The sequence below is a fragment of the Colias eurytheme genome, chromosome 1 (genome assembly GCF_061535395.1).
Source record: "Colias eurytheme isolate Ceu_HAF_F1 chromosome 1, ilColEury1 Martin Lab GWU primary, whole genome shotgun sequence".
Classification (NCBI taxonomy): Eukaryota; Metazoa; Arthropoda; class Insecta; order Lepidoptera; family Pieridae; genus Colias; species Colias eurytheme.
The window spans coordinates 12,165,428-12,190,136 of record NC_142980.1 but is presented as its reverse complement, the minus strand read 5'-3'; the positions used below and the strand labels follow the sequence as shown (position 1 = coordinate 12,190,136).

The 24,709-nt window shown below is 33.9% G+C and overlaps 3 protein-coding genes across 3 annotated transcripts in view; 1 reads left to right on the top strand and 2 right to left on the bottom strand.

Moving 5' to 3' along the window:
• Positions 1-426: 426 nt before the first annotated feature.
• LOC149911294 (lysophospholipase-like protein 1) lies at positions 427-2,031 on the bottom strand. The gene is made up of 4 exons (XM_090114845.1): positions 1,770-2,031; positions 1,254-1,520; positions 825-962; positions 427-700 (listed from the first exon to the last, which is right to left on the bottom strand). Exons 1-4 carry the CDS (start codon positions 1,852-1,854, stop codon positions 504-506), a joined length of 687 nt encoding a protein of 228 aa, XP_089970971.1. The 5' UTR covers positions 1,855-2,031; the 3' UTR covers positions 427-503.
• Positions 2,032-3,730: 1,699 nt separating this feature from the next.
• LOC149911293 (uncharacterized) lies at positions 3,731-5,494 on the bottom strand. The gene has a single exon (XM_090119772.1). It carries the CDS (start codon positions 5,492-5,494, stop codon positions 3,731-3,733), a length of 1,764 nt encoding a protein of 587 aa, XP_089975898.1.
• Positions 5,495-5,952: 458 nt separating this feature from the next.
• S1P (membrane-bound transcription factor site-1 protease) overlaps positions 5,953-24,709 on the top strand; it is a 60,538-nt gene continuing 41,781 nt past the window's right edge. The window contains exons 1-16 of the mRNA XM_090104946.1: positions 5,953-6,378; positions 6,818-6,997; positions 7,783-7,875; positions 8,059-8,155; positions 8,540-8,760; positions 9,310-9,450; positions 9,677-9,835; positions 11,084-11,171; positions 12,901-13,082; positions 13,462-13,626; positions 14,089-14,238; positions 14,549-14,631; positions 16,435-16,640; positions 17,136-17,334; positions 17,407-17,470; positions 17,555-17,695. Coding sequence (XP_089961072.1) covers positions 6,145-6,378; positions 6,818-6,997; positions 7,783-7,875; positions 8,059-8,155; positions 8,540-8,760; positions 9,310-9,450; positions 9,677-9,835; positions 11,084-11,171; positions 12,901-13,082; positions 13,462-13,626; positions 14,089-14,238; positions 14,549-14,631; positions 16,435-16,640; positions 17,136-17,334; positions 17,407-17,470; positions 17,555-17,695 — 2,403 coding nt within the window. The 5' untranslated portion in view covers positions 5,953-6,144. The remainder of the gene's footprint in view (positions 6,379-6,817; positions 6,998-7,782; positions 7,876-8,058; positions 8,156-8,539; positions 8,761-9,309; positions 9,451-9,676; positions 9,836-11,083; positions 11,172-12,900; positions 13,083-13,461; positions 13,627-14,088; positions 14,239-14,548; positions 14,632-16,434; positions 16,641-17,135; positions 17,335-17,406; positions 17,471-17,554; positions 17,696-24,709) is intronic.

Sequence of the window (24,709 nt, the reverse complement as noted above, 5' to 3'; positions counted from 1 at the left end):
TCGGGTAAGTCTGAGAATCGGCCAACATCTATTTTTCATATGTACCACGGGCGAAGCCGGGGCGGGCCGCTAGTACATATATATATACCAACCTTTTATAAAATTACCTATATAAAAAATTCACCATGCATGCTGAATGATTTTCATTACACTTAAACATAAGCAAAATTTCGCTAAACATTTGCTATGCATATTCGCTTAAGTCGAAATTGTAAATTCGCGCTTGGCTATATATGATGAATAATAATGCCAAATAAGCCATATTGATTGAATTATGAAAATATGTAATTACATAACATTTTGTTTTATAATTGAAACGATTCTTCTGTAAACTTCAGTTCTTTTCATAAACATAAATAGTACCTGAACAAGTTAAATAATCAATGTATAACAGTAATTAATATTGGGTATAATTAAAACAAAACATCCTGCTAACAACTATAAATCCATATTTATTATCATTGGCCTCAAACAAGTTTACAAGCACCATATCACTTATATTATTATATTTCAGGTAAATGTTTTTCTATCCATGATTTTATTATATTTAAGCCTCTTGAATTTAGAGAATGTCCCAATCTATCCATAATATGGAATTCTCCTTGAACACCGAGAGCTTTTAACTGATTAAATGTTGTTTGGCCCCATGACAAATCTACTAAGTCATCTACATTCCCATGTATTTGAAGAAGAGGTGGCACTGAAAACAAAATGGTGAAAAACATCCATTAAAATTGGTATAAATATAGTTTGGACTAATCAAAAATAATATTGTATCCAATAAAAATAGTAAATAAATACTGATTCATAGTAGCGACTATTACCTTTATCACTCTTTTTAATTTCTTGGTAAACAGCTGAGTTCTCATTGAGAAATGAGCTGAAAGCAAAGGCGCCTGCAACATTAGGTTCCCATCTGTATGCAGTGTGCAGAGCTAATGCACCACCCATTGAAAATCCACCTGAACATAATCAAAATTTCACTTTTTAAATGATGTTTTTCATAAATTTTTAATATAAGTACAATGCTTGAAAAATATGTATTATAACTAGAAATTTTCCATTTCACTATTGTTAAATTTTATTTCAATCATTCTAGACACAATTACTTCACTTATATAAAATAAAAGTTGAGATAAATATGTTACAATTATAGGTACAATTGTTCCTGTAATTTATCTAGTTAATGATTTCCAATGTAATTATATTAAGTGTTAGCAATAGATAGTAAAGAGCACATTCATTGTTATTACCTACAATAATTCTGTTAACAGGTATTCCAGATTCTGTTTCCTTCTTTATGAGATTCCGTACTTCTACTTCTATTTGTGCCAAAGAATTATCTACTTCGGGAACATTTGGGCTAATGTCCATCCGATCAAACCATACATTGCTCTTTTGACCACCAGCTGGCGTGTATGGTTGTAAAGGAGCAGTTGGGTATAGGATTTTTATTTGTGGAAATGAAAAATTTTTAGACAGTATTTGAACCCATTCCTTTATATGATCTCCCGTTGCACCTGAAAAGTTAAATTTAACATTGCACAACATCTGTAATATTCAGCGAATTAAGTAATTTTTTTTATAAGAATACATTTTAAAAATATGTTTCAATAATGCTCAATTTCATTTTGTCAATGTTTAAAGTATTTCATACAAGATGAAGCTGGAATCTGTTTAGATTACTGTTATCAAAAATATATTAAACGATTTTTCCATGTTAAGATAACCCCAATGCAAATGTACCCAAAAATAAGAGTGTACTTTACCTGATCCATGGAAAAATATGACAGTGCCAGTATGTTTGGTTCCAGAATTTTTTGTTAAATGGAGCGCTCCTAACCTAGACATCATTGAATGTGCTTTATTTCTGTTAGACTATTTACGAAAATATATCCAATTGTGAATAGTATGCAGTATAATAATTTGGTCAATGTATTTTTATGAATAATTAGAACGCTTGTTATAAGTTTTTTAAAAACTTAAGACAATAGTTTTTATTTTTTATCGCTAACACTACCACTACTACAGTCAGTTGTCAAAAATCAAAATATGTCAAATTTGTCAATGTCAATTGTTATTGACAGTTTGTTTATGATCATTCCTGCAAAACAATATTTCTTATCTGTTGAATACCCTGTGTGAATACTCCTGTGAGAACATACTATTGATGATTTTATTTCAACGTGATTTCAACATTATTATTCATTATTTATCGAAAATATATTATTACGTATTCTTTGGTAATTAGAAGTTACAAAATTATTAGGCGGTTTCCATATATTATGACAACAACACGAGATGCAGACGTGTGAGTATCTGAATGATATTTAGGGTGCTTATCCACGAGAGATGTGCTATGCAGTATAAGTTACGAAAATTTAATATAGATATGCTATGAAACTATTTCTATACTTATTATGACCGTTTCCACCAATGCTAAGCTATGTAGCGGTGCTAGTACGATGTACTATAAAGATGCGCAGCTAGCACGCATCCCCAGGTCGCATTCATAGAACATATATTAACCATAGCACGGATCCGAAGCACACAACCATAACACGCTAACCATGTTTTTAAGGAAGGATCCTTAAAAAAAATATTAACTTAAGACGTCGCATTGTTAACTCAAAACTTTAATTTTCACGAGTAAATATTTATTTTAACTGAGAAAACTTTTTGTCGTTTTGTTGCAGTTTCTATTGTTAATATGTCGTAGCTTATTTAAGCATTTTACCATATTTACTTGTAGCTTAGCCAGGCCGTAAATTAAATGGCGCCCTTTATCAAAGCTCTTGTAAGATAATGAAACACGGTTATTACATATTTTATAAACTGATAATAAACATAGTTTATTGACAAATGTTGCCTAATGAATACAAGGCTTAAAATGACTGATTATGCTAAACTTGGCTGTGACTTGTGAGATCCATTATAAGCTGTTATTCCGGTTTTTTATATATAATATTTTACGAAATTTAAATAATTTTCAATACTAAGTACATATTACCTACTACAATAACAATACAAAAGTAATAAATACTAAAGTCCGGTCGCGGAGCAGAAAGAATTTCGTACAATGACCTCTTTACCTACTGACAGTGGTCACAAACATTTTTGAATGAAGTGCAGTTTACATGAAATATTTGGAGGAGAAAATGTTTTTTACTAATTTATTAAATAATTATTCATTTACAATACTTATTAGTTAGTTACATTTTAACTTTTTCAATAACAACGATATACATATTATATAAAAAAAGTGTGCGTGTACACACATAAGAAGTGAAACTTCTTTATGACCTTATTTTTCAAAAAATAATTTACTATGTACAATATTACAGAAATACGTTAGTCTAACACGCGATTTCGACTTAGGCGGATTTTGATTGGACATAAAGAGTTTGAGGTTTATTCTTATAAATTTTGAATTCACAAAATCATAATTGAACACCTGACACCAATCAAGCAAACACAAATCTTACGCTCTCAGGTTAAAGGTTTACAATCCCTAAGGACGGCGGTCATTGCACCTGTGCGAGCAAGACACATTATTTTTACAAGGGAGTGACAGTGACAGGTAATAACAGGTTAATGTACGAAATTCTTCCTGCTCCGCGACCGGACTTTAGTTACATATTGAAATTCAAATCATTATAGCTGAGTTTCTTTAATATTTCTTGTCCCGAGAATTTATAAGACGTGAAGAATAATTATTATTATTAATAGCTTAACCCTCACCAAAACAACGTAGTGTCTTCTTATTTTCATGACCGAGGTGTTTTGCGTGAACATAGTTAGAACTTTTGCTGTCTGTTACATCAATAGTATTAAGCAGTGCTATCGATTCCCGCAATAAAACTTTTTCTTTCTCTTCGTTATTTAATGGTCTGGGTTTGCGAGTTGGTTGCCAATGAAATTTGTGTTTCTTCTCTAAATTTTCTTTTAGGTGTTGATTATGAGTATGTAAAATATTTTCAATTCCAATTACAACTTTATACTCATTTGGCGCTGGACTTTGTTGATAGTGGCTACGAAATCTTGGCGATCTAAATAACGGGCCACGGCTAACAGCTGGGTAACATTCAGGTGGAGTTAAATTATAATAAGCGGGTCCTGGAGTTTTCTCTTTCGCATGTATCGGAATCCAGTTATACCACGGAAGAAAACGGCCTTCAGAAGAGAAAAATGGAGCAGCTCTCTGTAGCTTCATAAACCTTTTTATTCTTATGTTTGGCGAAATTGTATTTACGGACTTAAGGCCAGCTTTTGTCAATGGTTTCATTCTTGGGACAACTGATTTGAATTGCCATGTGGGTGTTGGCTTTGGTTCTTGTTTTTTGTTTTTATCAATCAAAGATTCATTATCAATTACAACTTCATCATCAATATCTTCAGGTTCTTTTTCTTTAAATCTTTCTGTTGATATCAGAAATGGTGCTTTTGTGCAACGAATGAACTGACATGGTTTATAAACAGGATTGTAGGATGCAGGACTTGGACCTTCTTCTTTACGTGGTTTTAATCGAACGGCCTTAACACCAAAGGGTGCTGGAGCTGGCAAAATGGCTTGACATATTTTTTTAGGAGCTTCAGGTTTATCAAAGTCTCGCTTGACCCAATATTGAGCTGGTCCCGGACATATGTTAAACTGCGATGTCATAAACCGAGCAGCCTTTGGTCCAAGGAAACTTAAATCAGTACCTTTTGGTAGTGTTGGACTATAAGAACTCGGTCCTGGTAAATTTTCTAGTATATTTCTTCGCTGTACCATTTCTATAAAACGCAACTGCTTTGTAGTTTTTCGTTTAAATGCTCGTACTCTCTCAGCGCAGATTTCATTAAAGGAAGGTTCATGTTCTAATATGTAATGTGCAGGACCGGGTGTTGTGTCCGTACAGGTTTTAGATATTTTGGATGTCCAACGACTCCATTTGCATCCTCTATAAAAGGCTGTAGATTCATTTATATTAGTGTCATAAAAAGGAGGACATTCTTTATCGGGCATAATAAAAATTCGTTTTTTGGAACCATCCGGAAGGACGGCATAGCCAAGATCTCTCTTAGATGGAGCCGAAATACCATTTCCTAGCTGAGATCTAGGTGGGGCGCCTTTAAAAAGGACTCTTGGTTTTTTTGATTGACATAATACTTCTGGAGCATTTTTTTCTTCCTCTTCACATTCACATACATTTGGATCTTTACATTCACACAAAAGATCTTCTAACATGCTTGAATTGCTTTTTTCATAGGAAAATCTTGGAATTTTTGACATCATTGCAGTGCAATTGGGAATTTTAGGTTTTATATCACTAGAATATATAGCGTGGGTCCATATAACTGATCCAGATTTTATTTTCCTTTGGGAATTTGCTAGAAAAGGTGCTTTATTAGGTTTGATCATTGGTCTATTCATATTTTGATATGCCCCAGGATCAAGCAGTCTATAATATTGTGGTGCATCCGAAAATCTTTCTTTTGTATTGTAAGCCATTTTTGAGTATGTTTATAATGTATCAAAATAATAAAAAATAATAGAAATATAGGTATACTGTTAAACTTAACAAAACTTTGAAATATAACGAAAAATGACGGGATTTTGACGTGGCACATTGATTTTTTATCAAGTGGATAAAAAATCCACAATCCCTATTGTGCCACGTGAAAATGACCGTTGCAAGTTGTATGAAAGCATCATGAAAGTATCAGGTAATTAAGTTTTTTCAATATTCTATAAAAAATACATTATTGTATTGCTAATTTTTAAATGAGCTTTGTTAATCGGTGATATTTCGGTGCTTGATTTCTATAATCACACATTTTATTGCACACAACCACCACACAACAAAGCTAATACTAGTCTATGGTTATGTCAAGCATGTCAGTCGACACTCGACACTGTCGACTGTCGAGTCGACAGCTGACAGTGACAGTTACAACAATAATTTTATGTCTTCAGACTTCAGACTTCTATCTTTCGACGGCTTACGTCCGCTTTTTGCGATTTTTGTGCTAAGCTTCCATTGTAATAATGAGAAATGTGTTACTGTAAAATGCTTTTCACAAACAAAAATACAAAAAACGTCCCATAAATTTCATAGTTTTTACCAATGAGCAATGTGTTATGGTTAGAAGTTATTAGACATGGGTTTGACCCATTTTATGTATTTGTTTTTAGTAGGATGGATTACTTCAACATTATTTATCAAAGCAGAAAAACACGATGGAAATGTTTTATGTAATTCAACTACCGCGGAACGTGTGGAATATGAGTTTTCAACGGATGTAGTTCGGAGTGAGCACATAATAACTTTCAATGGATATTACACAAAAACATCGCGGGAAAACTACGTAGCTGCGGCATTAAGAAATGCTGGGGTAAGTACATGGTACAATGTGTGTCAACAACTTGTATTATTTTAGTCATTGTATTGTTGGCGGCTGATGTATCCATAGATATTTATATATATGACAAAATCATGTATATACACTTGCGAGAACATTGATTCGTGCTTCTGTAATTGGTTGCCAATGCTAAGTAAAAACATACACACACAACAACAATATTTTTTGAGCAAAGCGAAAGCAGGATATGAGTTACAAAGTCTTATGTAGATAGTATATTATATCTGTAACAAAAGTAGCTGTTTAGCAAAATGTATGTAAAAGTAAGAGCACTGCAATTTCTTTATTGAATACAGCTATCTGCGAATTATCATAAATTTTCATATAAATGACATTGATTCAACAATGTTTGATATAAGCATATTCTAAATTATAATTGTAGAGAGTATTTTTTTTATTAAATTTGTTTTAGATAACAAATTGGACAGTACAGCAACGTGAAAATGCAGCTAAGGAATATCCTAGTGACTTTGAGGTGGTTGTACTAAATGACCATGGAAGGGTTGCTCTTGATGCCCTCAAGGACCACCCTGCTGTTCGGAGAGTAACAGCTCAACGACAAGTGCAGCGCACTATAAAATATATTAAAGAGGTAAAATATACATAAAATAAATTATATTCAAAGAGTCATGAACACATGTTTTTTTGTACTTAATGATGAGATTTTTTGAAAATTAATGATTCATGCATATTTTATCATTGTTAATTTAGTCTAAAATTAAGTTTTACTGTGTTATCTTTATTGAAGGATATATTGGGATAAGAGTTAGTAATATTTGCATATTATCTATATGATGTTATATTTACCGGTCCAGGATGCTGTTATCTTTATTTTGTTTGCTTCATTTTATGATGAATTTTATTAAATTTGACTTGTGTGCTCCTAAATGAGTAAAATAAAAATAATTTTATTATATTTCATTTTTAAACACCCAGTACTGGAAGTATTTTATTAATAAACATTTACTTATTTCCATAAAGGTTATATGTTACAAAGTGTTGAAAGTTTTATTATTTTAAATTAAGTGCGCCTGCCTGGTCACAACTGCAAACTAATCCAGGGGCTAAAGCAACTTAGTTTTCCATCAGGCGAGATTGCGGTCAAGCGCTTCCCTATCTTAAGTAAAAAAAAAAAAAAAAAACTACTATCACAATTAAACCAATTACAATATAAGCAGAAAGATATTCAAAGACTATAAGCTCTCTGAGATTGGCATGTTCAAATGTATCTAATTAGCCAGATTTTACTTCATTTGTCACAGTAATTTCATGTCATCTTACTTTGATGTCTAATTGTGTGTGTTATTGTGCCGTTCTTGAACAAATGTTTGGTCAAATGTTGTGTTTGTAACCAATCTATCTTTATTATATTTGTAGGATGACTGTGACAATCCTGGTTGTCTGTATGGCGGCTGGAGGAATCACCGGCATCGCTCGCGCTCTTTACATTCCTCTAGAAAAACTAAAGATGTAAGGATAATGTTGACATTCCTTTTTTATAGCTTGCTGAATTAATTCTAATTCTATTACTGTAATATGTTAAGATTAGTATCTAACTAGTACAGGATAAGCAAAATGCAATTGATTATAGAAAAAAGTAACTTCTTTGTACCTATTAAATAAAGAAAATTAAAATTATAATGTATGTTTTAGAGTGATGGATATTCATCTCGCAAGCTGTTAAGGACTGTACCTCGTCAAATCACATCAGTTCTCAAAGCTGATGTACTATGGTCCCTTGGAGTTACAGGTATTGTGGATGTTATAACATTATTTAATATTTTAATTTACTATATTACTCTGTTTATCAATATATGTTCACGTTCATTTTATAAATTAATATGTTCACGCTTTTCAATATTACTTCATTGTTTTCTGAGGAAAATAACATAAGTAGGTATTTATATGTATTGTTTACATTGTGGCGCTGCCAACTATTCATGTACAAATAGATTGTAAATGTAACGGTCAAAAATCATTATTAAATATTATTTGTTTATTTGATATGGGATATTAAACTATTAAAGCCGATTGAATCAAAATTTTTAACACAACATACATGATAATTATTCTCTGTTTTTTTTTATTTATGATTTTATAGGGGATGTTTTATCAAAATATTTCTGTTTTCTAGGCGAAGGTATAAAAGTGGCGGTCTTCGACACGGGTCTGTCGCGCAACCACCCGCACTTTGGCCGTATCCGGGAACGGACGGATTGGACCGGTGAAAAGACGTTGGACGACGCGCTTGGACACGGGACATTTGTGGCCGGCGTGATTGCGTCCAAGGCGGACTGTTTGGGCTTTGCGCCGGACGCTGAACTACATATATTTAGGGTGTTTACTGATAATCAGGTGAGTTTAAAGGAATAAGAGTCGTGGAGTTGTTAAGATTGTAAGGAGATGCTGGACGACGCGCTCGGACACTAGACATTTGTGGCCGGTGTGATTGCGTCCAAGGCGGCCTGCTTGGGCTTCGCGCCGGACGCTGATCTGCATATATTTACAGTTTTTAAGGATAATCAGGTGCATTTTTAGCGATAAGTGTTCTGTGTATAAAGATATGTATACACTTTTATGCGGATAATGCGGTGGGTTTTATATGGGTAAGTGTTGCGAAGCTTGGTTCAGGGAGAGACTAAGATATACATTGACATTTAAATATTATATTCATAAGAAACTAGAGGTCCGCCCCGGCTTCGCCCGTGTTACATATTACGCAATAAAAGGTAGCCTGTGTCCTTTCTCGGGTATCAAAATATCTCCATACCAAATTTCATGCAAATTGGTTCTGAGGCGTGATTAAGTAACAGACGGACAGACAGAGTTACTTTCGCATTTATAATATTAGTATGGATTGGACTGAAGACTTGACGAAAATATTTATTTAATGCATATTTTCAGGTGTCATACACATCGTGGTTTTTGGACGCGTTCAACTACGCTATAATGAAAAAGATAGATGTACTTAATTTGAGCATCGGAGGACCTGACTTTATGGACCATCCGTTTGTAGATAAAGTGTGGGAACTTACTGCTAATAAGGTAAAGTATTTTTCTTCTAAAAGTGCAGTTGAATACATACTAATATCCAGTAGCTTATTTCCCTAATTGAAATGAAGTAATTCTTAAAGTTCTGCATTTTATAAGCCCAAATTTAGAGCTTCAAGCTTTATAGTTTTATTTATTTATCTCTTTATTTTCGAGGTTTTCCCAGTTTTGTCTGCATAAACGCAAAGTGAGTTTTCCACAATTATATTCATTTATTCAGGTGATAATGGTATCAGCCATTGGTAACGACGGTCCCCTCTACGGGACGCTCAACAACCCAGCGGACCAAATGGACGTCATCGGAGTAGGAGGTATCGGGTTCGATGATCGGATCGCGAAGTTCTCTTCTAGGGGCATGACTACCTGGGAACTGCCTCATGTGAGTTAAGGAATTTTGTAATTTATAGTATACGGTTATGAATGTACTTCATGTATATGAGAATGTACTTCGATGATCGGATAGTGAAGTCTAATATTTAAATAATGTTTGTATATAATATTATATCAGTAAAACTATTAGACGTAGGCATATCAATCGTAACATGCATTGACGACGCAGTTGGCGCAGTGGTAAAGTAACTGCCTACTGAGCCGACGGTCCCGGGTTCGATCCCCGATCAGGGAAAATATTTGTGTGATGAACTAAATTATTTGTTCTTGGGTCTGGGTGTTATTATCTATATATGTATTTATTAAATATTATATTTATAGTACCCACAACACAAGCCTTCATTGAGCTTACTGTGGGACTAGGTCGATTTGTGTAATAATGTCCTATAATATTTATTTAATATTTATTTATTTATTAATGATTAATTGTTATTATTTGATATCAAAGATTTGATTGTACTATATAATCTTGATAAAGAAAAATTGTTTGTAATGATTAAACTGATACTTACGGATTTTGAAAATTCTTTTACAAATAGAAAGTTGCAGGTGTTTACAATAAGTGCCTTAAAATGATTAGTTGTTCTACTTCTAAGCATAACAGCTAGGTACTCGCCTTTCGGGTATGTTTTTGTCATAAACCATTCACTAATTATATTTTAAGCTATACGACAGCCTTCATTAAGGATCTATATTATCTGTATCTACAAACATCTTTGTAATTCTACATTCTGCAAATAAAGCAATTTGAATTTGAATTCATACTGTGATTGACGCGTGAGCGTAGAACCGGGGGGTCCTGGTTTCGATTCCCGGTGTAGATGAAGAAAAAAAATATCTCGGTCTGGCAGGACACAGAAGGCTGATCTGATACATATGTTTACCGGTACTAGTACCTTTTTTTATTTTTTATAATGGGGGAATCTTCCAAAGATTCCCACGGCCCCCGGGAAGGAGCCGTAGGTTATGTCGGATTCTTACCGACTAAAACCCCACTGTGTTCCGTCGAGCCGCTTTAATGACGGGGCCGCGGGTATTGGTTAGAATTCTTCCGCGACCACTGTACTTGTACCTACTTTTCCTTAAATCATCAATATTTCGATCAGTGAAACAGATGTATAATGCATCTGCCCCTTACCCCGCTAGGGGACATAAGACTTAACAAAAAAAGCTAATAGGAGCGGCTAATCAGTTCTATAATATTTGAAATTGAAGATACATTGCTATTTATTTCCAGGGTTATGGGCGAATGAAGCCGGACATAGTAACGTATGGGAGTGGAGTAAGGGGCTCCAGTGTGAACGGCGGTTGTCGATCTCTAAGTGGTATGATTGTCATTTATATATGTTATTTATTCATTGCTTATCAACTTATCAACTATTAATAGAATTTTGTTTTTTGTCACTATTCGGCCTTTTATATTTGTCTTGTAATTCCCCTTTTCAAGTATCCTTATCGTACAGACCGTCATTAAAATGACAACATACATGGCCATGTTAAAAACTATCCAAGATTATCGTATTTCTTATGTGGTCTCAAGTCGGTAAAGCAAGCTTGACATGCATTTATGTGAATTTTCATGCTGCATGAGTGGCTAAAAAAATCAATTCGTATTTCGTTCGTTTTTATATCGCGTCTGGGCTGATTATAGTGCATGAATACACTAAGCTCTTGCATGAAAGCAACCGTTATCATTCTTCATGTCAGTTTTTGAAGTCCCGTACATTGGAGTAAGGGGTAGATGCAGCATACATAAGCATAAAGAAAGAAAGAAAAAATATTTATTGCCACATGTTAACTTAACAACTACTTATATTACGTCTTAAAAAAATATAATAATTTACATGGCAATCGGGTCAGACCCGGCCATGCTGTCGGGCTTTAATACCTGCACAGCGCTGATTTTCAGTCTGCCCGTAAGTAGGTATAGCCTTCTGTTGAAATTGTGAGAAAATATAAAAGTTCATCAATTAGCTACAAGCACTTAGTTTGCATGTCATTCATTTTAGGGCCGATTTTTCAATGCTTGGATAAAACTTATCCGTCCAATAAAGTATTACACGATAATATTAAAATGTCACGTATACTGTCAAATACGGGCAATTAGAATAGGTTTTTAAAATGGTAGTTTTATACATTATTCGACGAATAAGATTTATCCACGCATTGAAAAATCGGCCCTAAATCATTTAATTAAACCATCATTCTTGCATGACGCCACGTAACGCATGTCATGCTGCATTACCGTGTAGGGACGACTTTATAAACTGATATCTTTTTAAAATCTTCCAACATTATCTTATCAATCTCTTACATTAATAGATTACGACGTTTACAAGATTTTACAGGCGATGATTTTTATAGGCGACAAGCAATGAATCATAGCTATTTTTAATTAAGGTTAACAAAACACAATAATGGATGATATCACGTTTTTTATATAATCACTTTTTAAATCATGCTATTTTGAAACCAAAAAATATTTTAATTGTGCGTAAAACACAACAATAAAAAAGTAAGGACAAACTAAACTGAAAATTTTTTTAAATATGAAATTTCTTTATTGTAGTTTTAAGACATAATTCATCTTAATCACTTTCAATTAATCTCATTCTAAATAGAAAACAACTTTTTACACACAATATTTTAATATGATAAATGTTATCTTATTCCACACACCATAAAGCAATTTACAATTGTTTGAGTTTAGAACAATTAACATTTGAATAACTTAAAATAACTTGAATTTTAATATACGCCATCTTATGACTTATGGTACAAAGTATGTACACTTTTAGGGATGAAAAAATATATTTTCATTAACTATTTCCCTTACTAACACACTTATATTATACATGTATTTTGTTTATAATATTCGTATTTATAACGGACTCCTTTAGAATCATTTTGGCCCATTTCAAACGGTCGGATTTATTTCAAACTTTGTACATTTATCAAGTATCGGTCAATACAATAATTTTATGACTTTATCCTATTTTAAAGTGTGTTATTAACTATTCCCTAGTAAACTATAAGTATATATTTATTTGCCAGGCACATCAGTAGCCTCTCCTGTAGTGGCCGGTGCTATAGCGTTGCTAGCTAGTGGTGTCCCGCGGCAGAACTTGACACCCGCGTCTGTGAAACAGGCGCTCTGTATAACGGCCAGACGGTTGCAAGGGCCGAACATGTTCGAGCAGGGACACGGGAAATTGGACCTTATTAGCGCTTATCAGGTACGGCGTATGGAGAAATTGGCGTGTGTTTTGGACACTATCGGTTTCAATACAATCAAATTTTTGAATGACATAGATCTGACTGACAAGGCACTTCCCACAAAATAAAATAATATTCGTAAATCCCCACAAGTTTAAATTATCCCAAGAGTACTTCTTATTTCAGTTTAAAAAAATTCTTTAATTCTTGTTGAGTCTACACACTTCATATAAAAACGTTAAAATTTTTATTTTCTTTAATTTCTGTATATAAACCGTACTAACTCGTCATAATTAATATTTCTCTCTGTTGATTTGAACTACTTTACAATTTGGTTTTGTTACATTTTTCAATTTTATTGGAATCTTCGTTCGTAGTTACACTATCTTTTATTTCCAGTTCCTAAGGGAATACGTGCCACAAGCAAGTCTAAGCCCACCTTACATAGATCTCACAGAATGCCAATACATGTGGCCATATTGTACACAACCGTTGTACTATAGCGCTCAACCAACCATCGCTAACGTTACGATAATAAACGGACTCGGAGTAGCAGGGGATGTGGTATGTGGCATATAGTAATAGATAGCACATCCATATTTTGGTACCTCTTTGGATGAATCAGTTCATAAAATTTCTGCTGAGGCTATTTATGACAGAGCAATTTTAAAAAGAAATATAATTATAGTTAAGCAAGTATATATTTTGTTAATAAATTATACTATGAAAGGTCGATTTCACCATTACCACATAGCATATTTGACACTTTTGGGCATGTTTTATGCATTATTTGTCAATCTAACTACTACAAGCTAAGGCTGAATCCTACCCAAAATATAATTATTTAATTAAAACATTTAATTAAAACATATTTTATAGACTTATTATCGTATCTAATATATTGAATTTTAACACGAAAGTTCAGAAATTAGGTTGTAAATTCGTTTTTTTACCCTTAAGTTACTTGCAGAACAAGATTTATAGGGACACCTGTTAATAATCAATATAATTATGTACTTTTTTCAGACACAAGTAAGCTGGCATCCCCATTTGCCAAATGGACCAATGCTGTCAGTATCTGTGGACTATATTGATATAATATGGCCATACTCTGGCTGGTTGGCTCTGAGATTCAATGTGCTGGAGAGCGGCGCCGATTTTGATGGTGTTGTTGAGGTTGGTTGTAAAACTTGTAATTGTAAGAAATAAGAGGATAATAGACTGTTGGATGTAGGTACTATATTTGTATATAAGAAAACTATGAATTATACCAATATGAAATACCAAAAATACTTAAAGTATTCTACATGATACACAATACTAAAAGGATAGTTCCAATACCATAGTGCGCGTCCTAAATTAGTGTTGATGGTGATAATAGTCTTGAAATACAAAAAATATATGAAATAAGAATAATATTTCTGTATTTATTTGTAAGTTCGGAAATTTTGGTAAAAAAAGTAGCATAATTATTTTCTTTTTAAAGGGGCATGTCAACATAACTGTTGAGAGTTTCGACGAGACGTTCCGCCAAAAGACGAGGAACACAACACTAATGCTGCCTATACGGTATGTAAATAATCTATACTAATATTATAAAGCTGAAAAGATTGTTTGTTTGAACGCGCTAATCTCAGAAACTACTGGTCCGATTTGAAAAATTCTTTCGTTGTTAGATAGCCCATTTATCGAGGAAGGCTATGTATATTATTACGCTAAGACCAACAGGAGCAAAGCCATACGGGTGAAACCGCGAAGCGCAGCTAGTATATCGTATAATCATTTAAATGAGACGCTTCATACGTATGAGGAAGTGATCTTACTTTAAACAAGTAAAACTGTCACATCGACGAAAAATATTACAATTAATATTTAGCGGTCCGCCCCGGCTTCGCTCGTGGTACATGATTACGTTTACTCTCCATAAAGACCATACTCGTACTTCAAAAAATATTATAAAAAGTAATTTACGAAATCGGTTCAGCTGTTCTCAAAATTTGCGCTTAGCAACACATTTGGGTTCAGCTGTTCTCAAAATATGCGCTTAGCAACACCATTGGTTATTCATTTTTATTACTAATTATATATATAGACTAGCGGTCCGCCCCGGCTTCGCCCGTGGTACATATGAAAAATAGATGTTGGCCGATTCTCAGACTTACCCGATATGCACAGAAAATTTAATGAGAATCGGTCCACCCGTTTCGGAGGAGTATGCAGGCTAACATTGTGACACGAGAATTTTATATATAAGATTTATCAGGACATGCGATATCGACTACTATTTGTTTACATGACAGCACATCATCTCTACTATTTCACAATCTTTATCATTATATTCATCTTATGATAATAAGATCTTGTCTTTACATCTTCTGATAAGGAGATGTAAAAATCGGGTTTTCCCCATATCGAAATGTAAACCCTATCACTTATAATTTTGGCTTTGGCATAGCATTTGTCCCATGTCTAGATTAGTTATCAATCATGAAACTGTTATATTATCAACATATTAAGAATAGTTTGGCACATCCAAAAGCGCACGTGTCAAAGCGGTTATTGAATTTTGTTGTGAAATATTTATAGGCGCACGTAAAACTGATTTATGGCGTGTCGTAGCGACGTATCGCCACGCTATATTATGATGGTATATGTATACATAGTATACATGCAGTAGTGTTTTCAGTAATTCGTCGTACAAACTAATGGGAATAAATATTATGACCACCAGATAATACTAAGCTCTTATACCAAAAATACACACATCAATAAAGTCTCGGGATATTTGGTATTGCATCAAACATCTTAAAATCTATGGATTTTGTGATATTGTAAATGGAATAATTAAAGGTCATTTTAAGGTCTTTAAGTAATAAAAAATAAAACATTTCATGATTTTTTTTTAATCATCAAGGTGGAAACTTGAATAAGAAGGATCTTCGTTTATTGTCAGTAAACTATAAATTTGGCTAAAATTGGCCATTTTTTTGCTGTCAGCATTCACATTGTTTTACCGACAATGTCGGTAATTTTTACTTAACATTGAATTCGGATGTCTTATTGCGGCATGAGGTGCTGTGTTCTTTGGAAGTTTAAAAAAAAAGACTTGAATCTACCTAGAAAAGTACCATTTTAGCTAGTTATTAAAAAGCGAGTTCCAAATTATCACTATATAGTACATATAATACTATGTCCCTTTGTATGCTTAAATCTTTGAAACTACGCAACGGATTATGATGCGGTTTTTTAATAGATAGAGTGATTCAAGAGGAAGGTTTTAGTATATAATTTATTAGGTTTTAGTCAAAGCGGGCGAAGCCTCGGGTGGAAAGCTAGTTATTTATAATAGAAAATATATCGATATACCCACAGAGCCCGCATTATCCCCGTCCCGGTACGATCTCGCCGTCTACTCTGGGACCAGTTCCACAGCCTGCGCTACCCGGGAGGGTATTTCCCGCGCGACGATCTTCGCGCCAAGCACGACCCGCTCGACTGGCATGCGGACCACATACACACAAACTTCCGCGACATGTACCGACGGTTGCGAGAACACGGATATTATGTGGAAGTTATGGGTGAGTGGTTCTTGTATAGCTCTAGTAAGTGGAAAGTTTTGGGAGCTCGGGTAGGTAGTAGGTAGGAGGTCGGGTAGGAGCAGGGTAGTGGAGATTGTGGGTGGGTGTGTGATGTGGAAAGTCTAGAACGGCTACGGAAGATCGGGTACGAAGTGCAGGAGAGCGATCTTTGGAAATTATATTGCTTTTAGTCATCATGGTGGGCCCCACGGTCAGCTAAGGGAGTTCGGGTAATATGCTAATGCTAAGCTAAATACATGACGCAAACTAAATACGATAAGTCAATACGATAGGTAACTTGGTCCAATACAGAGATCGATCGATCCAGGTATATCTATCTGATCTAATCATAAAGAAAAGAAAAATACCTCTCGATTCAGTAAGGTGAGTAGGTAAATCTGCAGTTGAAAATGCAATTTTTAGTAAAAACTCCCGATATTATTTCAGTTTAACATATATATAATTAAGATCATTTTTTTCTTTGCCATTTCTCAGGTTCACCTTTAACTTGCATCAACACATCACTGTACGGCGCTCTCTTACTAGTTGATCCAGAAGACGAGTATTTCCCTGAAGAAATGGCCGCTCTGAAAAAGGCTGTGGATACGGGACTGTCTCTTATCGTTTTTGCTGATTGGTACAATGCGTCTTTACTGCGACACGTGAAGTTTTATGATGAGAACACGCGGCAATGGTGAGCAAACTTTTTTTTTCTTTATTTAAAATAATAGTCTGTTAGATGAAGTACATGTATTTTTTTTGTTAGGTGGATTCCTGAAACTGGTGGATCAAATGTACCAGCTTTGAACGACTTACTGAGCATTTTCCAGGTAATTATTTGTAGACCTTGAACTCTTCTAATTTAAAAGTACTTACATCATAGATCTTACTAATTCTTTGTTTATTCCAATCAGGTGGCACTAGGCGATCGCGTGTTTGAAGGCACGTTTAAACTAGGCGGGCATGCAATGTACTACGCGAGTGGCACGCATATACATAGCTTCCCTGAACATGGCGTTTTGGTGAACGCCAGGCTCGTGGACCAGGGGCAACAGGTGAGCAGTGGTGATGAGGATGATGATGATTGATGATGATGTAGAGAATTATGTTTGGGAAAGGTTTTGATAGGTTGAATAGAACAAACTGGGTGAGCATGCGAAGAACTACGCGTTTACACGCATTGTGTATATTCGAACTTTACCGAAGTCATGAGCCATAATAGTAATTATGATGTTGTGATGGTAATTATGATGTTGATGGTAATTGTTTCAGTAAATGGATTTATTTAAATTTTTAGGAGATAGTGTTGGAATGTAATTCCACCTTCAAAACCAAAAGGGAAAAGTGTATTATGTTGATTTTGGTCCACCAATCGTTCTCTATTATTATAATATATAAAGCTACACTACCACTCACTGACTGACTGATTGACATCGCTTTTCTCGGAAACTACGGGGAAAGTGGGGGGGATAACGACGTGATTGTGTAGAGGTGCGCCGAGTGACCAGAGGAAAAATATAGCGATCTCGATCATCTTCGAAAACCGAGTGGACCCCTGGAGGTGCGCAAAAACGGTGGTACCTGGAGGGGGGGTGTCTGAACAAAAAATGCTCGGAACTGGTGGCGATTACCAGGGGTGGTGGAAAAATGGGGATTTTCGCGAAAACAAGATGGCCGCCGTACTTTGCTAAAATCGCCGTTTATGAATCCTTACGTCTCAAATTTGGCACACGTGCTCTGCTCGAGCCGGGGAATCGATCGGTGCCCCGTTCGAGTGGCTCCGGGCCCCCGTTTCCAACTTCCATACAACGTAAAATCCAACGGCCCGCGGAAACGGTGCGAGTTGGGTGGGGGGTCCCGGAACTAAAAATGATCACCACCCTGGGACGCTACCAGGGAGCCGTAGTGGGACGCTCGATTTTGGAATTTTTCCATTTTTGGCGCAAACATAAAAACGTAAATTTAGACGAGGTGGCGCAACGGAGAAACACACCAATGATGCATTCATACTCGCCTAGCTCCCAGGATATCCAGAAAAATCCGAAATTTTGAACTTTCTCACAGCCCGCGGAGACGGTCAACGGCCCGCGCAAACGGTAGCAGCTGCATCTGGGGTGCTCGAACCAAACTTGGAGTAGACCTCGAGCAATTACCACAGATAGTGAAAAAAATTCAAAATGGCGGAAAAAATGGCCGCCGCCATACAAATGCTAAAATGGCCATCGCTGGTCTGATCGCGCTGAAACTTGGCACAGGGGCTTTAATCGAGCCGCACATTAAGTTGGCATACTCATAATCGAGTTTTCACCGCTGGTTTCCGAGTTTCATACAACGCGAAATTCGACGGCTCTCCGAAACGGCGCCAGATAGGTGGGGGGTGTAGAACTAAAAAATGATCAGGAAGATGGGGCGCTACCAGGGCAATGGAGAAATTTCAAATTGGACGCAATTTTTTTTTCAAAAATGGCCAATTTTTCAAAGCAAGATGGTGGCGCCGGTTACTTTACGATCAGTCTGAAAATTGACTTCTATGCTCTAATCGGCCAGATTTACAAAACTACATACTCAGAATTCCTCTCCAACCCCCGGTTTCCATTTTCCATACATCACGAAATTCAATGGTTCTCTGAACTGGTGGCAGGTAGGTCGGGGTCGCCGAAGTAAAAAATGCTTCAAAACCTGGTCCGCTTCCAGGCACATATTTTTTTTTGTTAAAAAGCGAAATTTTTTTTTTCGAAAATTTTGTATGGAAATTTCCATAGTAGGAAGGGAAATTGAATAGCAACGGCAAAAGACGGCGCCGCGGGCTGCTTGCTGCCCTCGCATCGCGCACCCTCGAAGGTCGACAGCCTCTCAGAGTAGAAAATATTTGAATAAGTAATTTTTAGGCAGTTCAAACTGACTGTGGAATCGCTGATGGCAGATCATAACAAATGGACAGGGAATTGTAATACATTTTCAAATGACTGAAGATTACTGCCCTGGGACGCGCCGTGGGCTGCTTGCTGCCCGCGCACCACGCATATTCGGTGGAAGACGACCTCCCGGAGTAGAAAAAAACTTGAATAGGGAATTTATAAGCATTCCAATTTCCGACTGACTATAGAATCGCTGTCAGCAGATAGTAACAAATGGACAGGAAATTCGAATACATTTTTTAAATGACTGAAGATTGCTGTCCTGGGACGCGCCGCGGGCTACTTGCTGCCCGCGCACCATGCAACCTCAAAGATGGAAAGCCTCTTGGAGTAGAAAAAATAGTAGAATGAGGAATTTATAGGCAGGATTTAATGGACAGGGAATTCTAATGCATTTTCAAATGACTGAAGATTTCTACCCTGGGTTGGGCCGAGGCCTGGGTCCTCACGTAGGGACCATGCTTCATATAAGCTTTTAATTTAATGTATGAATTTTAAAATAATATTGGAGAAAAAGACGCCAATAAGTAGGTAGTTAGATATCTACAAAGGCTATCTACAAATTCAATGCGACACAGAAACAATTCCAAATTTTGAACCAATTCGACCAAGGTAAGTTATAAACGGACTTCCTAAAAAAATTTAGCCTATTAGGTAAATTCTTTAAAGTTAATTTTTAGGCGTTACGTAAAGTACAAAATTTTACATAATTTTATCAATACATATATGTTCTAAACTTTTGCGCCTTACAATTTTTTAAAAACAAATTTCATGTTCTCCCGACCAAAATTTTACTAGCACAATCCCTCCTTTTGCCTATACTTGACTACGCCGATGTGAGTTTTGTCAATCTCTCCGTAGACCAGTTAAACAAGCTTGAACGTTTACAAAACCTCTGTATACGATTCATATTTGGTCTACGGAAATATGACCATGTATCTGAGTTTCGGTCTCAACTCAAATGGCTACCGATCCGATTTCGCCGGGATGCTCATGTGCTACATCTTCTTTATCAGGTACTGTTTTTCCCGAAAATGCCGAAATATCTCAAAGAAAAATTTGTGTTTAGAGGTAACAATGGTGAACCTGTTCGGTCAACTGAAATGCTAAGATTAATAATGCCACAACACAACACCAGCTTCTATGACACTTCATTTACCGTTCAGGCAATCAAATTGTGGAATGCTTTACCTGTACATATAAAAAATGCACAATCCTTATCAAGTTTTAAAGCATTGGTGCGTGATTATCATTTCTCTCGCTGTACTTAATATAATTTATTTATATTATATGTATGAATATTATACTATTGTTATGTAACATACTCTTATTTGTTTGTGAATATATATTGTATCTATTATAATATATTATATGGATATATCTTTACGCAGGTAATTTGTTTAGTCTTATATTTATTTGTTTTATTTCTTTTATAAATATATATTTATGCTCTACCCTTCACCTTTCCTCTAATTTAATTTCTCTCCGTACGTCCGGTTGTCTGGAAGAAATCGCTGCATAGCGATAAGACCGCCAATTGTTGTAATGTGTTCTTAGATTAAGTATTATTGTAATGATTCAGAGCAATAAAGTATTAATAAATAAATAAATAAATGTTCAGCATGTTTGATACATTTTCTGTAAGGTTTTTTTTCTTAATTAAAGACGTGTCGACCTAACCTGTGCTCTTCATTATAATTCCCAAATATACCTAAATACTCCTCTAAACCCGCTACAACATATATACACAATACAGACCTGCCTAACTACCTAAATTTTTACTTACATCAAAAGTTTTAATGAACCTTTAAAACACTTGAATGTGATTCGTGAATAGGTATATATTTTTTTACTAGCTTTCCGCACGCCAGCGGCTTCGCGAGCATAGTTGAAGAACCCGCATAGTTTTGAATAAAATAATAACATATGTAATGAACCGAGATGTAATTTCTATACTTAACTGATGTTATTAAAACAAGTGGTAAAAAATCGAGGTTAAACCATTTGACACAGTTAAACAGGACAAATAAATACTGACCATTGCTATGGGGTCTATAAAACCATCGTATATTTGCATAATAATTGTTCTTTTTCAAAAATATTTAATGTGTCGAAATGGACTGTTAACTTTTTTATTAAATAATATGTAAGTGGGTAAGGAGGTACATAGATTTAAATAGTAAAAATGATTCAAGTCCGAGTTGGACTCACAACACTAAAGTTTCCGTACAAGTATGAAACTTTAATAAAAGACCTTGCCAAGATTGCTTATCTACGGTTTTTATTATTTTTGTTGTCGAAGCGACATCGACATCATGATCTCTGAAATTTTCAAATGTATCACAGTTCATGAGATACAGCCTGGTTGCAGATGAACAGACATATAGCCAGTCAGTAATAGGGTCCCCTTTTTACCCTTTGAGTATAGATTCTTAAAAACAGAACATTTTCATTATTTATAAATTTTTAAATCATTAATATTCAAGATCTGTAGAACAAGTGTAGAACCTATACTATCCCATTAAATGTATAAAAGTGAAGTCCCGTGTCCCCGTAGTGGGGTAGGGGGCAGATGCATTATTCCTACATCTGTTTCACTGATCGATTTTTCTTTAGGGACAAGTAGGTGATCAGCCTTCTGTGTCCTGCCAGACCAAGACATTTTTTTTTTTCGTCTCCACCGGGAATCGAACCCAGGACCCCTCGGTTCTACGCTCACGCGTCAACCACTGTACCGAGGAGGCGGTCTAACTAAATCATTAAATGTATAGTAATAAGTATTTATCTATTAGTAATAAGTATTTATAATTTATCTATTAATAATAATTTATAATGATTTTTTATTTCATTTAGCTTTTACCAATGTTGTAATAGAAATTAAGTGTCAATAAAATGTACCTACCCACCCTCTTCAAATATTTAAGTATATGATTTCAAATCAAATTGGAATAATAAAATTTAATAATCAACAAGCATTCAATGAGAATTTTATAAATCAATAGTTACTTGCTTTAACATAATATGCTATATGCAAAGTTATCTAACATTAAAATATACTGAGAAAATATATTTTAAAAAATTGTATGAAAGCAATTTAAATTATTTGTATAGCAATATTAATCATTTATTTCTACTTTATGAATATTATTACTAAGAGACACTAGATTAATAAGAAAATGAAACACACTAAAAAGTTTCCATTATAATATATTTACACTGAAAACATAATATCCAAACCATGATATGTATTTATTTAATTTAATTATTATATAACTTGTTGTAGACTGTAGGTATAGGTACCATGTTTAAATCAATATTTTAATGATACAGTATGTACTTTTATTTCATATTTTTGTCAAGACTTTTGCAGATATCCCAAGTTATGTTGTTCTTGAAAGATATTTTTTGGATAGATATATTAAATTTATTATGTTTGGTGAATTAAAATTTATAAAAAGTACGGCCACATTTCTATCTATACTCGGTTCCTTTTTTTCTTATAGCAAACAATGTTGTTTAAAATGTAGACGGCTTTTACGTAGTTGGTATTTCCTTTAGGTATTTTATTATTAGTATACTAAGAAGTATAAAATATACAGTAACAATAGCTACCTATCAAGTTTTCAGAGATATCATGGTTATTCAAATTGAAATTTATACACTATTTTTTCATCTATATAATACCATCAATGGGTCAATCAGTCTGTGTTATTCTATATTAATAATACAATTAATTTTTTCTGGAATCTTCAATAAATGTAAAATGTGAACATCTGTAAATCATAAAACATTTCCTATATTGTTTGGTAAATTCAACTTTTGTTTTTCTTCATTTTCATACTCTCTGATCTTATTAGATTTCACTTGTTTTACACTTGGCATTGTAGTCTTCTTTCATCACAAAAATATATTATGTTTTAATTCATCCATTGTTCGATTTTTATTCAATGACATGAAAACTTCTTATCCACTTCTTTTGAAATGATAAATTGGCAAAACATATTTTTGTTATGCATAAATAACACATAATATTTTACATTATACACAAGAAGCCGTTTTCTTATTTGTTTTCGGAAAGTTGTTTGTTGACATAAAATTATTCATTTGACGTTTCAATGATCATTTAAAATTTGACATTAGTATCAATAGTAAAAAAGTGCATTAACAATTGAAAGACTTTAATTCATTAAATCTTTAAAAGAAATATAATGACGTAAAAATAAAACAGATTTAATGAAATAAAAAATTACGAGCACGTATAACTTTTTTCCAAGTGCATTTAAATTAAAACATTGCTATTATGACTAAAAAATATATAATGTTGGCAGCATTGGATATATTTTTCTCAAATCAGAATAAACTTGAATAAAATTTAATAACTTGCAATTTAATTATGACGATACGTTTTTTGTTTACTTTAAAATAATTTCATAAATATTTTAGTTGTATTTAATAATTATGAAAATATTGATTTCTTAGTTATGTTTATAAAAAGCATAATTTGACTTTTATATTTGAATTTTGAAAACAATAATACGTAATATTCAAGGTATTCATAGACACAGTCTTCTATAATTATTGTGTAATAATAAAAATAAATTAAACATTACATAGTTAGTTGTTATTATTATTAAAAAAATATATTTGTGTTTAATATATTCTATATATCATATTTTCGAAAAATAATTAAATATGAAAATAATAAAACATAATTACTAACAGTTGGATATTAATTTAATACTTACATATTATTATGTTTCTAAATTATTTTATCGTTATATCAATATATTTTTTAGATTAGATTACGTATTTTAAATATCGCTTATTAATTAAAATATATTTTAATTAAGAAAAAAAATAAAACTGTGAAATTGTCTATTCCCACTTTTTTCGTAATGTTTGCAATTATTTCAACTTCCGGTGGGAAAGAAACGCCCCGCGCCCGCGCCAATTCTCTTCCATTAACATTTCGTCTGTTCGCAGGGTAAGTCGATTTACATATTTTATTATTAAGTATTGGTCTCATATTGTACTTGGAGTGATAATGATTTGAGTTTTATTGTTGTCTTTATACATTTTTCTTACTAACAATTAAATTTATTACTTTAGGTAATTATAAAATATAAAAAGACTTCATTTCAATTTATGACG